General features: G+C 33.4%; 1 protein-coding gene across 1 annotated transcript in view; it reads left to right on the forward strand.

The window, feature by feature from the left end:
- Positions 1–242: 242 nt before the first annotated feature.
- Positions 243–18712, forward strand: part of LOC132747987 (suppressor of tumorigenicity 7 protein homolog) — a gene marked incomplete at its 5' end in the record, with an annotated part of 39998 nt that continues 21528 nt past the window's right edge. The window contains 3 exon segments of the mRNA XM_060737521.1: positions 243–435; positions 2760–2930; positions 18492–18570. Coding sequence (XP_060593504.1) covers positions 243–435; positions 2760–2930; positions 18492–18570 — 443 coding nt within the window.

Genomic DNA, 18712 nt, shown 5'->3' on the forward strand with positions numbered 1-18712 from the left:
TTTGACAAGAAATCAGAGTGAGTTTAGCTGTACACAAATATAAACACTTTAGGTAATGGTAGTAATAATTATGAATAATGATTATATATTTATTAGCCAGTAGCAACCAGACTTCTCATTATTTTAAACATGTTTAATTTACATGTAGTTCTATTGTGAGAAAAGCTTGAAGCTTATCTATATGTATGTATTTAACTTTTTATTAAGTTTCTTACATGAATTGTATTTGGTTTACGTTTCAGATATTTGAGTGGTGGTATTTCAAGAAATATGGGACGTCTTTTATAGAACAGGTATCATTGAACCATATATCGCCACTTCTGGGCGGTGAACCTGCTACTACCACGGAGAATGGTAACGGAGCTACGGCCAACGGGACTGCCAACGGCACAAGTAATGGAAATAATAACACTCAAGGACAGCAAAGTATGCCAGGTATCAAAGTTTATGCTGGTAATGGGCAAAACACAACAAAACTTGATAGTTATATATTTAGTTATATAACAATGAAATTGATCAAAAGTGTAAAAAAAACTACAGAACATTTTTTTGTGAATATTTCAAACATTCAACTTTGGCTTGATTTTTTTTCTTGTAGATTCTGCTTTTATTTTTCACTATAGACGATACAGTTTATCTGATAGAGATAGGTAAATAGTTAAAATGTTAAGTTTTAGAGATTTTCATATCTCTCTAAGTTATATATCTTCATTTGTTTGCAATGTTTGGTTGTTTGACTTGCATATTGTGTTGTTTTTTATAAGCATGCTATTTAAAGTTTATAATTTGTTCATTTTTTCATGATTGCCTTACCAAATGAGCATAGTCATTGAGACATGTCATAAAATCTATTGTTTAGAAAGACCTTCAGGTATGTATGATAAATGATTACATATTATCTGATGAAGCGTTACTTCCCTTGATATAACAGGTTTATTAAAGCCATGGATAGATTTTTGGAGCTTGTCTATGATATTAATGATATTACAATGGCCAAGTAGTCTCACCACATAGTCACTGACTGAAAGTTGTGCTCAGTTATTCTCATGGATTTTGTTCTCAAAGGAGAAAACAAAACATCCAGTAAGCATGGCAAAACATTTATTCTTTACTGATATAGTGCCTGAAATCATTTAAAAGTCTTAAATTCTTTAGCATTAGAGCTTGAAGTTTCTGTATGACCAATAAATAATCATCAGGTTGACCTCATTACCAAACAATATAAATCAACAGTAAAATCTAAATAGTCATAAATCCAGACTAGCTTTGCATTTCTACCCAGAGGTTACTCTTTATAAAGCTGATAAACATAGATCCAGACTAGTTTACTGGCCATTGTATGATGAAGATTTGGATTTAAATGGTATCCTTTATGGATTTGTATTGATGCTATCTGTTACTTTGTATGAAAAAAAAGACAATGATATTTCAGTAGAAGAAAAGATATAACAAAAGCAACTCTTCTTTTATTTATAAATATTTCAAGACATGGTCACATTCAGAATATAATTGCATGCATTATTAATGCTATCAAGAAGGCACAAACAATGTCATTTTTTTTTATAAATATAAATAATAAATGAAAGATACAATTAATTTATCAAAATTTGTCCAAGAATTTAATGTTGGTTTATTTTTTTTTCCAAGTGTTTTTGCATGTTTGTTGTACAGTTTGCCCCTTGCCAGGATGTTACACACAAATCACACACTGCTTGCATGTACCTGCCGACAGTTTTTATTGTCGTTTTTTTTGAAATTCTATAAATAACATTGATATATCTCAACACACTTTACTGTCCAGTCAACAAATTTTAACTAATTTATGATTGGTCTTTTGATTGACAGCCTCCATCATCTCCCCTCTCCCACTAGCCTTTCCTGGGCTATATTTAGTAAAACTTAAAATTGACCTTGCTGTTTACTCACTGGTACTGAAAACTCAAGCAGTAAAAAATTCATGAAAAATGTGCATGCAAGATTTTTTTTTCTTTGATTGTTGTTACTTTTAGATCCAACTTCTGTGAGTCCATGTCATTTATTTACTGCTACAAGATAATGTTTGTTCAATTTTCATATTGTTGTCACCTTAAATTCATGATTTTAAATTGACCAGCATGCATTGTGTGATTTGTGTGAAGTTTTTTTGCTGTTTGAATTTTAGTTGAATACTTTTGTAAAGCCACTGAATTTGAAATATTTTGTTAGGTATGCTTGATTATTTTTCATAAATATCTCAAAATCTGTTATACATAAAGTAGTCAAAGCATAGAGGCTTTCAGTTCTTGAGATTTAAGCCAATTGTACAAAAAATATATTAGCCATGTCACGACAAAACCAACATAGTGCGTTTGTGACCAGCATGGATCCAGCCAAGCCTGCGCATTTGCGCAGTCTGATCATGATCCATGCTGTTCGCTATCAGTTTCTCTACTTGTAATAGGGTTGGTTAGAGAACAGCATGGATCCTGATCAGACTGTGCGGATTCGCAGGATGGTCTGGATCCATGCTGGTCACAAACGCACTATGTTGGTTTTGTCGTGACGCAGCTCATATCATCAGAGTCAGTGGTTATAGATGTTACTAGCTTATGCACATCTTGTAAAACTTAGCATGAAATTTGAAGTAATTTTCATCATAAGAGAATGTGAATATTTGTTTTTAAATATGAATTATTTTGGTTTAGACATGGCAATATCTGTTGTAGATTATCAACTGAAGGAATCATGTACTTAAATGTGTATTAATTTACTTCCTATAGAGTGTAAAGTGTGGCGAAATCCGTTGAATTTATTCCGAGGGGCTGAGTATTTACGATTTACATGGAAGGCGAATAAAGACCCGCTGACATATTATGACATGAATCTTTCTGCGCAAGATCATCAGACGTTTTTTACCTGCGACGCTGATGCCGGAAAACCGGAATATGAGAGTAAGTTAATAATGGAGTTGTGAATTTCAATAACTTTTCGTGGTAAGGAGATATATTCCTAATCTCGAGATGGTTTGCTTTTTCTATCTAGAAAATATTGGTGATATATGGTAATAGCAAAATCACTGGTGTAGAATCATAGACATTTAAATGTTAATTAAATTACTGACATTTTTTGTTAGGTATATTAATAATTTTCTCAGTTTTACACATTCATTTTATCCTATTTCAATATCATTTTATGTAACTTTAAATTTAGAAGAAATGATATTCCATTTGTTAGAGGCATTAAACACTTGTCACACATTACTGAGCTTATCCTATCAATTTGTAAATGAAAATTCTCTTTACGTTGAGAATATTTCCAGTGTAAATAATGATTAACTATGAAAAATCAATTACGGAAAGAATCTGGTTACTTTCAATTATAGAGCCAAATCACAAACAACAACTAAAACATAGTCGTTTTGTAACCAGCAGGGATCCAGACCAACCTGCGCATCTGCACAGTCTGATCAGGATCCACGCTGTTCGCTTACCAACTCTATTACAAGTAGAGAAACTGATAGCAAACAGCATTGATCCTGATCAGACTGCACTAATGAGCAGGCTGATCTAGATCCATGCTGGTCGCAAACACACTATGTTGGTTTTGTCATGACATGGCTCAATTATATTTACAGTTTGGCCTGTAGTTCTACTGATGACTTACTTAGTTAAGTCACTATAGCACAGATAGTGTTCAAGATGTAATCTGTTTGTACAATGACTTGTTATAACCTCTGTGATACCTGTTGATGAATTCTTGTTGTTTACAAACAAACAGTAACAACACAAATGTCAGAAACAGTAAAATGTTATGATGTGAATGATTTTCTTAGAGAGAATATTTACAAAGTAAAAAGATCACCATTGAGTAAACTATTAAAGAATCAAGTTACGGACAAAAAAATCTGAGATTTCTTGAATATATAGCTATTGTATGGAAAAAAAAACCCATAGATGTTAATAAGTGATGTTACTTATTTTCATTTCATAAAGCCAATTTTAGTTAGATCTTTGTTGAAATATTTTCTAAATTTTGAATCGTTTGTCTTTTATATAGTAAAAAAATCTTTAAGTGGCAAGTCTTTTTATTCTGTCTTGATAACACATGTGTCTTACACAATAAACTTATTTTCTTTATTTGGTAAAAAAACATGTAGTGTTTCTTGGTTTTATTTCCTTAAGGAGTTCCTATTATATTTTATTTCCTGGGGGGGTATATCTACTAGAGAAATGGAGAAAAAGCATTATTGAAAGGCAGTTATTAAATACTGAGACAGATAATGGCGGGAAATGTCTCCCTGTGATAAACCACGACTGTAAAAGTATTATTGATCACTTTACATTTAACATTCATGTCTACAGAAATAGAAAAAATAACCTTGGTTAAAAAGCTTTTTGATACTGTATCTTGTCAAAATAACAAAATAAAGATGGTCAAATTAGTCTTATTTTGTCAGAGCAGTATATGTATATATTGATTCCTTAAAGGCACATTATGCCTCAGAAACATTTGATCTTTTTCATTCTGTGGATCAGGCAAACATGTTTTTACAATTTTATGATAACACATAGATGTAGAATGTCTCTATTATATTTCTGGTAGAAGTGCAGAAATGGTGCTTTAAACTAAAGTGTTATAAAGGGTATAAATCTATGTCTAATGAAATATTTAAAAAAAAACAAACTAAAAACTGTAAAATTCTTTATTTCCATAATCTTAATATGTTGGATTCTCGATGGAGTTGTTATTTAGATTGTTCTTGTTATTTCACACACATTTATAATGTATGTATTAAACAGAATAAAATGATTTGAAACAAAATATTTTGCTGCAGTTTTAAGTAATGCCAACATATTTCTTTCATATAGACATTTTGGAGTTTTGCACTTGGTAAAAAGGTCAGTTAATAAATTGGTAAAATTGTGCATAAATAATAAGTGCAAAGTTGAGCACTATTGTGAGCAGTATTATACCATGAAGCTATAACAGAGTTTCTACCCAGGATAAGATTGGGAAAACCCCACATTTGCCGAGTTCCAGGTAACATCAGTTTCTTATACTGTCCTGGAGGCATTAATGTGCTGTATTATTAAAGGTTCTAGTCTTAACTATAAGCAATAAATAAAAAAAAAGTTAACTATATAAGTAAGTCTGATAGTGAGTCACAAAAAGTTAGGAATGTTTAAGTATATAACAGTTAGTCCCATCTGTCAGAACTATTTAAAGTTTTTTTACAAAAAACATCAATAAAGAATGAGTTGACAATGAAGAAAAGGGAAGTCACAAGGTGTATTTACTTTTCTCAAAAATTGACCAACTGATAATTCAGCTAATTAGTTATTATTTTGCAAGGGGAAGCACTTAGTTGTTGGTCAGTGCTCAGAAAAGTGCATCAGTATATAAAGTGTTATTGGTACTGACATGCTGATTGACAGAATGTTCTTGTTTTGCTGTTTATTTTCTCTGCTGATTAATTTACCTTAATAAAACAGTGTGTTTTGTTATGTTCCTCAATTCATAAACATATTGTATTGACTGATTAAGTTCAGAACCTGTCAGGAACAAGCCATATTGTTTCCTTGAGCAAGAAACGTTAAACAATTACTGCTTATAGTGCTGGTTTGTCCTAGGAATATTTTGGAAAACATGTTTATTAGCTTATAGCTTCCTACACAAGCAAATTTAAGTAAATTTTGTATTAAAGTAGTCCTTAAGTATTCCGATATTTCAGAGTAAGTAAGGTGAAATATATAAACTGATTTAGAGATAGCGTTCTGTTCTGGGATATAATTCCGTGAATATTGCATGATTTACATCAATAAATACAACAAAATACTGTCCTAATGCTTCTGTGCCAAACTTTATGGGGTTTTTTTTGGTAGAAATAAAGCTTGTATGTACCTTATCTGACAGATTTTTAATGAATATATAATGAAGAATACAACTTGTTCATTCTGATGTAAGCACGATTGATATAAAAAATCAGATGTTTATTCAGATTTAGTTAGAATATTTAGTAAGATTTATCTATAGACCAGTAGTCCAGTATAACCATTTGGATCACCATCTTTTTGTTGCCTCAGCTTTACAGAAAGATAGCATATCAGAATTCAAGTTACCCAGCTCAGCTGTTAAGTTACGTGGAAAACAAAAAATGTCCAGCGATCTTTTAAAGTTTGACAATTAAAAAACAAAAAAAAAATTATTGAGAAGACTGTTGTCTTTTGTTCTTAATTTTTATTTTAATCGTTTTTTCATGAATTTGTATCATTTTACTCCTTAAAGGTTTAAAGTCAAATTTATAAAAGAGTTGATTTCATTTATATTATTATGCTGCCATGATTGAAAACTGAGGTAAATGTACAGTGTTAAATATGTGAACACAAGTTCTGCTGGATTTCATATTGATTAGCCTTTGCCACTTGTTTAGAGCCTGGCCAGCTTCATACTGTTGGCTGACCAGTTTCAAATTTTCATCATAATATCCAAAACGTTGATACTGGATAGTTCTAAAATGGAACATGGACAATTCCATTTAAAATATTCAGTTCAGGTTAATGGTAAACACTGAGTCAATAGACTATGATAGTAGAGATATAATTGAGCCACGCGATGACAAAACACACATAATGGGTGCGACCAGCATGGATCCAGACCAGCCTGCGTATCCACGCAGTCTGATCAGGATCCATGCTGTTCGCTATCAGTTTCTCTACTTGTTATAGAGTTTGTAAGCAAACAGCATGGATCCTGATCAGACTGCGCGGATGCTCAGTCGCAAACCCATTATGTTGGTTTTGTCGTTACATGGCTCATTTTATAGTGACAGCTCTGAAGGTTTATATTAATTGTATATATGGACATATATATGTATATAAGGATATTAATAGTTATTTGATATTTGAATAAAAGAAAAAAGTACTTTTTGCTGCATTATTGATTGGTTACGCAGTATTTCAAGGTCATGTATAAACTGTTGTTTTACTATATAATCTTTATCTAGTGGCTTCGAGAGATATTACCTTAATACCATTGTTTAATCTGGGCCATTTAAGTCCTGTCAAAAATTGTACGACAAATAATATATTCTAGGAAATGGATTACGTATTTCTTTGATTAATGCATGCCAAAAAAAGCTTTTTCTCCTGATTAAATGCACAAGAACGTACACAGAATTTTCATCAGATACTGTGATTATATATGTCTATTGGGAGAATTTCGGGATGATGGAAATCAATACACAACTTACTTATAAACCTCACGAGTGTCCAGAAAGATTCAGTGGTAATGGTATTTTAAAATACTTCCCTGACATTAATGTGTTAAGAAAGTAATACTTCAGCATTTGATTACCCTATTGTATTGTTCTGTTATTCGGCTAATGTAGATTTGCATTTATATAGATTGATGTTAATCTTCTGTTGAAAATGATATAGAAACGAGAAAACTTATACTCGTTCATCTCCCCCTTGTGGCTGATTGCCGTTATGGGTTAAGGCATTAGAATTGCCGACACCATTTATCCTTATGTCATCGTAAAAGGTGACTAAATGGGTTCGAATTACTGGAGTCTATGCTCTCTTTACTGCAGCAGGTTTGATGATTTTGAGCCCTGGTGTTGCTTCAAGTTTGTAACACCTGGGGTTAGCCAAAATCATTGTTCCTGTTTTGGCACCATATGGCCAAAATTTTAATTGGTGGACAGTTAAACAAAACAAAAAAACTCTTCATCCCCAGAATTGATTTTGAACATCAGACTGACATATTACATATTATTATATATCACTATGGTCATGCAGATGTAAATTTAAGTTTATTGAGATATTTGACAGTTACAAAGCTAAATATCTAAATGGGGTAGACATGATGATCAAACAATCCATGCTGGCTGATTTTAGTCTGCACTGGTGGCATTAGTAGATTTTGTAGCAGTCAGCATGCTAAGAGTTAAATCCCCTTCAGTATATGTGTTATGCAGATTGTAAAATGACTGTCTTTACTATTAGAAAAAGGAAAAAAGTTTAGCACTGCCCCTCGCCCAGCGATGGCTCTTGTTATTTGAAACTACAGTTTGTTGCTTTTGTTTGAAACAGGAAATTTTTATACCTGTCTTGACAGCATCAATTAAGGAATAATAAATCTTTATGACAAGTCATTGATTCATGAATATATCATTAGCCTATATATAAGCCGTGTCATGACAAAACCAACATGATGGGTTTGCGTCCAGCATGGATCCAGACCAGCCTGCGCACCCGGCAGTCTGATCAGGATCCATGCTGTTTGCTATCAGTTTTTTTACTTGTTATAGGGTCTGGATCCATGCTGGTTGCAAATGCACTATGTTGGTTTTGTCATGACGCGGCTTATATAATGTTTATTGTCTTAATTACTGCCAAGTTGTCATAAAATATCTGTATACTTTCTTTCCTAAAAGAAAACAAATTGTAAAGTATAAGGGTTAAAGTGGGAATTTACGTGCAGAAAACTAATAACTGAAAGATGTAATGTTTTATTGTGACAGTTTACTTAACAGTTCAAGACAGTAATGAGTGGAATGATATGTTATAAATCGTTTCAATTAGATACATTAGATAAGTTACGTGTAACTGTATATCTCGAGTTATAATTTTCGATGGTTCGATCTTAAATGGAAGAACGGCGCCTAGTGGCTAAGGGGTTGCCTTTATGAGTTGGGGCATTAGAATTACAGCCACTGTTTAACCATGCTTAATCGTAAGAGGCGTCAGACTAAATGGGTTTGAATAACTGGAATCTATGCATCTCTTGGCTCTAGCTGGTGAGGTGGTTTTGACCCCTGGTTTTGCTTTAAGTTTGTAACACCCAAGGTTAGCCAAAATCATCTTCCCTATTTTTTGTGTGAAATTATCTAAATTGTGTTGGTGCGCTGTAAAACCAAAGAAACAAATGGAAGAATGATGAACCCCTCTTTAATTTGTAAATATATTTTGTCTCTCGCCTCAAAATGTTTTAATCCTGCAAAGGAAGTTAAATTTGTTAAAAATACTGGCTAATACACACGGAAAGTGAGATGGTCACAAAATATATTGTAATTGTAAATAATAAAGAGTTTTTTTTTGCCTAATAGATATTGCTACATGATTTAATTAATTGTATATATAAAGAATATTTCATATGCATATATTTCTTTGAAAATGGAAATCTGATAAAATATTCAAGTGTATGTGTGTGTATGTAAATTATGCTCAATTGAATTACATGTTGCTCATTGTTCTTACAAAAAAGACACTAAGATTTACACAAGTTTTATTATCAGTGTTTACTTTTATTTGTGTAAAAGTTTTGATCATTATATTATTACTAAAAGCAGGAATTGTTATGAAAGAGTTGTAGTTTTAGCTGAGAAATGAATCTTGCAACCATAAATTCTGCCTTATTGGCGTCCGCGCCGAAGCGCGGCGCCCTTATGGAATGAAATCAGATTTTGTGAAAGGGCGACAGCAACTTCTAGAGCCTTTTAGTCGGTCATAATAAAAGCCGATCATTCCGATCGGTATGAGAGTGCTTGATTATTAATTAAGAATGAAATGTCGCAATATGTTACAATGAATAGCGAACTGGAGAATTTCGCAATGCAAACATTTTCAAATGAAATAACCTTTTCCGTCAATAAATCGCGCTCTTAGGGGTTTTTTATTTATCATTTTGTAGTACACAGTGGGTTATCATGATATGTTATTGTTGTACATGTATCCTAGAATGATCAGTTGATGACCTAAATATTCCAAAAATCTATTTATAGATATATCTATTTATCACTCCTATTGGTAATTACCGGTCTCTCCCGGTCTATTTTGACCGGGCTTTACTAGTGACCGGCGAATAGTACCACACGTTTATTGTCCGGTCTCTCCCGGTTTTGGAGTAGATGTTTGATATCGTTACAATTAGAAAAAAAACAACAACAATAGCATGTTTCATTTTATCTATATGAGATAAAAACAATAAATATGTACACAGATTTATATGTAATATAAATCCGTGATATGTACAATAATTGAGAAAAAGGTACATTTTTATGGTATTAAAATGACATTATCAACTTTGAAACATTTTATTTAATTTGTTATCCGTGTTTAGTAAAGATGCCGAGGAATTATTCAAAGTTACAAATTAGATTTTATGAATTATTCAATTGATTGATAATTTAAAAAATGATAAAGAGAAATACAAATGTACATAGTTTCAGAATAAACAATATTATATATTGAAAGATAAACCATAATTTACTGCCTTTTTCCAGTTAAGCTTTGACTTATAATCGTCGGTCAATATGACAATTGAATTCTTAAAATTTATTTTACAATCTTAATAAAAAAATAGTAGTAAAAACTCAGTATTAAAATAGCACATAAAACACAAAAAAGAAAAGAAAACAATATTCATAAAATTTGTATTTTTTTTTTATTAAAATTAATAGATATTACAATTATTGTATAATAAACAATTATGCTCAACATGATCAACATGGTAATATAACCAGTGTCATATTTTTACTAACTAAAGTGTGAACAGATACCTTAAGAGGGGGTCTTCGCTAATAGCGATAACATAATAAAGGACACTTACAAAGGTGTGGTACGTGTTGATCATGCGTTACACATATGGATTATAAATGATTGCATACATGTATATCCGTTGCTATTAATAACAACGATCATGAAGAAATAACAAGTAATATTCTAATCTCTAGCATGCCAATCAAAGTTCATAATGAACTCGTCTGCTCATTCATAAGTGATATACATTTCTGGTAGTTTATAAGAATATCTTGTCATCATATGTGTACTAGTTCATCTTTACTTGCTGCATTTCTTGCTTGGACGCCCTTTGATGCTTTACATCAATGCTTTTCTTGTGATAAATTTATAATGAACTGCAGCATAATCCCTTAATAAATGGGTGATATATCATTTCAATTCACCATAAATTGAATTTCTAATGGAATAAAAATCAATAGAACATTGACAAAGAATGACATTGTGAAACAGACGTCAAGTCATTATAATTTTGTAAAGAAAATTGTCTGTTCAGGAAACAACATTCTGTCTGTGTTTACTGAGTTATTACTATAACAAATATTACATTGTTACACCATGGAGAAATTTTATGTTTTGTCAGACAATATTGTCATTGTTAATGCATGTATGGCACATTTAGACAAGAGAGTTAAGTACAATATGGAAATGTTTAGTACGATATTGAAATGCCTGCCTGGAATGTTCATTGTCTAGGTAATGATCTGAGTGAAATCATTTGTCTGAACGGATGACATTTACCAGGCTTTACCATCATGTGTAATCCAATATTTCTAGTTACAAATGTCACTTAATCTTTTATCCCTTCATTAGAATTTGAAATTTTCCACGGATTTCAAAATGCTCAAATTGATTGAACTTTCGATATAGTAATTCTGCCTAGTTTTAATACTGGATGATGGGGATATAGGCAAGTTGTATGTTGTTGCTTCTCCCTCAAAGAGTTCAAGCATTTCTTGTAGAATTATTTCTTTTGGGTATAAATGTTAGTGTAGCATATAATCAACCCATATCTATATATTAATTGCCAAATAATTTGAGTTTTATTTTTTCAAAGATGCCTGCAAACTGCACAAAATATTTTGTTGTTTAGTTGCCTTGTTTAGAACTTTCCAAAGCTTCTTTGATGTCCATAATAGGTCATGATTGTATAAAATCAATTTGTGTTGGTGACTGATTAAGTTATGAAAGAATTTTATCAGAGAGAAAATGACATTTGCTTGATTCAGCAGTTTCTCAGGCCTTTTGCTGCTAATGGACAGTCAATTTTCCCAGTAGCACAAAATTGCCGTATTTTCTTTAATAAATGCCCTTATTCTGATATAAAATCCTTTTTTCTGACTGAGTAACCAAGACAATGGCAGTTTTATATTTTATTACCCAAAAGGCCTCAATTATTATCAAATATGTGTCAATGAATTACACGATTGTATACCTATTTAACTTTAAATTTAAATTTAATTTTGTTTGATGCTTTTAAGTCATATGATGAAAATTATGAGTGAAATGTAAAAGTCATATACACTGGAGCCGCGATATAGCGCTCATGTTGGGGTCCATGATCTCAAGACAGCGTTGTAACAAGTAACTTTTTATAACACTCATTGTGTAATTATAGCGAAAATATCGCATTACCCCACCCACAGCCGAAACATATAACGCTTGTTAGTGGAAATGATTGTTTACTTACCTTCCAATGGATATCAGTCCAAGCTTTTTTATATATAATTATTAATTATTTTGTAAAGCATTACTGAATATCTTTAATATAAACATGAAATTTACGAATTAAAAATATAAACCACGAATGTACAATTGTTTATAAATTTCCAGTAAAACAGCGGTGTAAACGTGTGTTATGTGTGGTCATGAAAATTGATACATAGTGGATGGGAATAAATTAATCGTCTTTCCTGCTGTCTCTTGTGAAAAAATCAGTCATCCTCAACAACTTTTTTGCCGATAGATCGAAAGTAATTGCTTTTTAAAATTAATTGTATGCTTGGGTGATTAACTTAACTCTTTGGTGTTTGCATGTTTTAGCTAACAGTTTGATACCTGACTGATCAACAGTTCAAAATGAACAAAAGAGCAGATTAACGCTTACCTGTGTATGAATTCACACCTTCTTATCATGAGTGATGTAATTATGACTGTTTATTGCACTCGACTGACACATTGAACAAGCGTTATAGTGGATAAGGTGCGGTATTGATATACATGAAAAAAAAATTATAATCGGCGAAAAATACGATTTTTTTGGGGGGAGCCAAGGCATATGAGCGTTCTACTGAGATTAGCGCTATACCGAAGAGCGCTATATCGCGGCTCCAGTGTAGCACTTTTTTAGAGCAGTGAAATATAGTAAATTAATCCCATTTAGAACAGATCAGCAATATAAATGTCTTTGTTGTCATGGTGATGTCATGTATGTGATTGTCATCTGATGTCGTTTTAAAGTAATTTTTTTACCAGTTTTTATGCAAAAATTATAGTTTCAATAAAAACACATGGGGAAACAGTACTGAAGTTTGTTTAGTTTTAGGTAAACATTTACTTTTTTTCTGTCCAAATTTGGTAATTTTACTAGTGACATTATTAATCCATGAGTGAAAATTGCTGATTCAATGTTCAGGACACTTTGAAACAAGCAATCATTCTGCTATATGAAACAGAAATTCTCATTAGTTTAAGACATTCAATCATTACAGTGACATAAAATCAATTATCTAATTTAATACAACTCCCGGTATTTAAGTTGTAAGTTAATTAATTTCTAAACGAAATTAGATTTTGCATTGAATGCACAATGATGGATGAGAAAATGTTCACTTTCAAAAGTTATACGTTGCTGATATGGAATTTATGAAATGGTTTAAATCTTAAGATTATATAGAAGGAAACTTTTACAATTTTCTCTGAACAATCGTAAAGGACGTGCAGTGAAATAGTTTAGTTTAAACTTAGTTGATTGTAAAAAAAGTTTTTGCAACATATATTAATCACTTTCGAGCAGTCTGCTTCCTGGAACTAACCAGTACTGGTGTGATATGAGGAAACATGATTGAGACCCAAGTAGGGCTCGAACCAATGATCTCCAGGTTGTGAGACAAACAACCAATAGCCCGCCGCTGCCTATTGTGGCAAATGTAGGTTATGTTGATAAAATATCTTCATATATTGTCAAAATAAACAGTGTGTCTATATATTATATAGTGTGATACCTACATGTCTCTTTCTTAAAAATCAATTTTGCCATTCCTCTGATCCATTGAATCTTACCGGAGACCAGTATTTCTTTCATGTGAAGAAGTTATCAAAGTAGCTTATGATATGCATGTTGTTCAAACCTGGAAACTGAATAATTTGAAATCTAGTCATGTGACATTAATGAAACGTTTGTGTATGTGACATAATCTCAACAAAAACAGATAACATGGACATAAAATTTACTGTAGAATATCTGATAAAACTGGGGTTTCTCTTCATAATATTGTCACATTATAATACCCAATTGAATGATAGATTAATCAACACAATGTATAGAAAATTGATCTATTCAGACTACTATTTCCTCAGAGGGATAATGTTCAACTTTTGACCCTAATGCCATATTACTGGAACATAAGCTCTCAGAAAAATGGCTGATAAATGTCAGGGATTTTTTATTTAACGCATTAGGTGACAGAATTGTATTATATCTGTAAGACACATACAATGTATATATGACTGTGTTTGATAAGGTTTCCCATCACATCAACAGTAAATGAGCCGCGTCACGACAAAACCAACGTTATGCGTTTGCGACCAGCATGGATCCAGACCAGCCAGCGCATCCGTGCAGTCTGATCAGGATCCATGCTGTTCGCATAGAAACCCTATTACAAGTAGAGAAACTGATAGCGAACAGCATGGATCCTGATTAGACTGCGCGGAGGCGCAGTCTGGTCTGGATCCATGCTGGTTGCAAACGCATTACGTTGGTTTTGTCGTGACAAGGCTCAAATGCTTCTTCAGCTAAGACATAGCAGGCATAATACTGTCCACACTGTTAGAATCCCAATTCTCACATAAATCAGTTTGATATATTCCTGATTTAAAACAAGCTGGTGACATTCCATTAATGAACGATTACAACCCTTAGAGAACTTGACGTCAGAAATTCAAAATTTATATCATTTTGAGATACTAACCTTTAAGCAATTTGTGTTCATAGTAGAAAGATGCTTCCCTTATGGTAAAAAGCTGAAAGAAGTACTGGTTAACCCCTTAGCTTGCTAGGGGTAACTGATTCTACCCATGTGACCAGTGCTGATCATCGAGTCTGCACTATTTGCTTTGCAGTTACATTAATGTACACGTTTTGAAATTTACTTTAAAAAATAATTCAAATGGTCTTGTCCAGATTGAAAGACAGATGAGTTCATTTTAAATATTTAGTGGGGTAAGTCTAAAAAAAGTGTTTCAACTTGACTATGGTATTTAAATTTATTACTGTAATGAAAAATCTTCCACTCGAAAAATGGAAAAAGTGAAAACAACAATAATTATGCCCCCATTTCGAAGAAAAGGGGGTATATTGCTTTGCACTTGTCGGTCCGTCGGTCCGTAGACCAAATGGTTTCCGAGTGATAACTAAAGAACCCTTAGGCCTAGGAACTTCAAACTTGGTATGGTGATTGGTCATGACCAGTAGATGACCCCTATTGATTTTGGGGTCAAGGGGTCAAAGGTCAAGGTCACATTGACCTTGTAAGCAAAAACGGTTTCCGATCAATAACTAAAGAACCTTCAGGCCTAGGAACTTCAAACTTGATATGGTGATTGGTCATGATCAGTAGATGATCCCTATTGATTTTGGGGTCAAGGGTCAAAGGTCAAGGTCACATTGACCTTGTAAGCAAAACCGGTTTCCGATCAATAACTAAAGAACTTTAAGGCCTAGGAACTTCAAACTTGGTATGGTGATTGGTCATGATCAGTAGATGACCCCTATTGATTTTGGGGTCAAGGGGTCAAAGGTCAAGGTCACATTGACTTTGTAAGCAAAAATGGTTTCCGATCAATAACTAAAGAACTTTAAGGCCTAGGAACTTCAAACTTGGTATGGTGATTGGTCATGATCAGTAGATGACCCCTGTTGATTTTGGGGTCAAGGGGTCAAAGGTCAAGGTCACATTGACTTTGTAAGCAATAACGGTTTCTGATCAATAACTAAAGAACTTTAAGGCCTAGGAACTTCAAACTTGGTATGGTGATTGGTCATGATCAGTAGATGACCCCTATTGATTTTAGGTCAAGGGTCAATGTCAAGGTCACATTGACCTCTTGGGTAAAAACGGTTTCTGATCAATAACAAAAGAACCCTTAGGCCTAGGAACTTCAAACTTGGTATGGTGATTGGTAATGACCAGCAGATGACCCCTATTGATTTTGGGGTTAAGGGGTCAAAGGTCAAGGTCACATTGACCTTGTAGGTAAAAACGATTTCCGATCAATAACGAAAGAACCCTTAGGCCTAGGAACTTCAAACTTGGTATGGTGATTGGTCATGACCAGCAGATGACCCCTATTGATTTTGGGTTAAGGGGTCAAAGGTCAAGGTCACATTGACTTTGTAGGTAAAAACGGTTTCCAATCAATAACGAAAGAACCCTTAGGCCTAGGAACTTCAAACTTGGTATGGTGATTGGTCATGACCAGCAGATGGACCCCTATTGATTTTGGGGTTAAGGGGTCAAAGGTCAAGGTCACATTGACCTTGTAGGTAAAAAACGGTTTCCGATCAATAACGAAAGAACCTTAGGCCTAGGGACTTCAACTTGATATGGTGATTGGTCATGATCAGTAGATGACCCCTATAGATTTTGGGTCAAGGGGTCAAAGGTAAAGGTCACATTGACCTCTTAGGTAAAAAACGGTTTCCAGATCAATAACTAAAGAACCCTTAGGCCTAGGAACTTCAAACTTGGTAAGATTATTGGTCATGACCAGTAGATGACCCCTATTGATATTGGGGTTAAGGGGTCAAAGGGCAAGGTCACATTGACCTTGTAGGTAAAAATGCTTTCAAATCAATAACTTAAGAACCCTTTGGCCTAGGAACTTCAAACATGGTATGGTGATTGGTCATGACCAGCAGATGACCTATTGATTTTGGGGTCAAGGGGTCAAAGGTCAAGGTCACATTGACCTTGTATGTTAAAACGGTTTCCGATCAATTAACTAAAAACGCTTAGGGTTAGGAACTTCAAACTTTGTATGATGATTGGTCGTGACCAGCAGATGACCCCTATTGAGTTTTGGGTCAAGGGGTTAAAGGTTAAGGTCATGACCAGTAGATACTTGATAACCCTTATTAATTGTTTGATCACTTGGTCAGAAGTCATAATAACCTTATCACATGACTAATTGGCTGCTGATAGGGGGCATACATGTTTTACAAACATATCTTGTTAATTTTTTGCAATGACTGAATTTGTCTTTCAGTTTTTTAAGAAGAAAGTTAAACATTTCTATTAGTGTCTTACCATCATTGTATAACCTTTGGTATAGTTTTAAATTAGTCTTTAGAGTTATTTTCAGTCTGAGATTTATTTTCGTCTTCGATTTATTGTCATTAAAATTCACTGCTTTCCACCAGTAACAACAATTGATAGAAGTAACTCATACAGACTGGCTTGACGTCATAGTCTTGTGAAATTTCCTGGAAATCATTATAACATAATGTCTTCTTGTACAATGATGAGGCCATTTAAATGCTGTGTTGTATCAAATGAAGACATTTAATATAGGAAAAGACGTGTCTTATGGTATAGAATATATATTAAGCGTTAAATTTATTATTGATAGTGGTATATTGTAGTGTTACCAAGATCAATATGGCGGCAAGAGATGTCACGATTTAGGTGTTGCAGCACCATCTGATTTGCCATGTTTATATTATATAACATTTGAGCCGCATCACGACAAAACCATCATAATGGGTTTGCGACCAGCATGGATCCAGACCAGCCTGCGCATTTGCGCAGTCTGATCAGGATCCATGCTGTTCGCTATCAGTTTCTCCACTTGTAATACAGTATGTAAGCGAACAGCATGGATCCTGATCAGACTGCGCGGATGCGCAGGCTGGTCTGGATCCATGCTGGTCGCAAACCCATTATGTTGGTTTTGTTGTGAAGCGGCTCATTTATATTATATAACGTACACAATCACGAGAACTGACATGTGACATTCATGCTGTGAAAAAACAGCATTCTCTGTACTGTATACAGAAATTGTTATTTATGAAATATTCTGGAATGATGATTAAGCTAATTTTTAGCTCAGTAGCTTGCTGTTATTAGTTAATTCTGTGAAGCAATATTTCAATATGTGAGATGTGTCTAAAGGTTATGTTTTATTGAAGGTTTTTTTGTTTCTTGTTTCTGGGCAGGCAGTCCCTCGAAATAGGTCATTTTATTGTTGTAATTTGTAAAATGGGAAATTAAAATGGCTGCCTTTAGTGACTGGTTTTGATATTTATTACCTGTATTTTTTTGTTGCTGACTTGGCACTTTCATAAATTTCCTGAGTACCTTTTGTGAATGCCTGTTGATTACATTGTTGGTTGTTCATGAGTCTGTCTGTCTTTAGCTTATATGGAAGCTCGGTGGTTCTACTCAGGTGCCCGTTTGTACCTGAAATAATGCACGGAAGGGCACCTGAGGTCTTCTTCCACCAGTAAAGCTGGAACTTTGCCATATGACCTATACTGTGTTCAGATGTGACCTAAAGCCCAAACAAACATACAGACAAACAAGCTGTCTTTAATTAACTTTTCATTTAAACAACATCTCCACAGTTCAACTAAATTCATGAGTTCACATGATGTGTTCCTCATTTCATTTCCTCAGAGTAAGTGAACATGATTCTTATTTATGTTTACAGTTATGCAGACAGCATGGAGGGAAAGAAAACCACAGGCAAGAATAAAGGCAGCAAATGATGCCCTAGAGAAAAATTCAGAGTAAGTTCATATATTGTATTGTATATATAGAATGACTGTACAAAGAAATATTTCATGTTCTGTTCATATATTGTTCACTTGTTTTACAGCACACAAAGTTATAGCTGTACATTGAAACATAAATGTTGGCAAAATAGAAATA

The sequence above is a fragment of the Ruditapes philippinarum genome, unplaced genomic scaffold (assembly GCF_026571515.1).
Source record: "Ruditapes philippinarum isolate M1 unplaced genomic scaffold, ASM2657151v2 ctg241_1_1_1_1, whole genome shotgun sequence".
Taxonomy (NCBI): domain Eukaryota; kingdom Metazoa; phylum Mollusca; class Bivalvia; order Venerida; family Veneridae; genus Ruditapes; species Ruditapes philippinarum.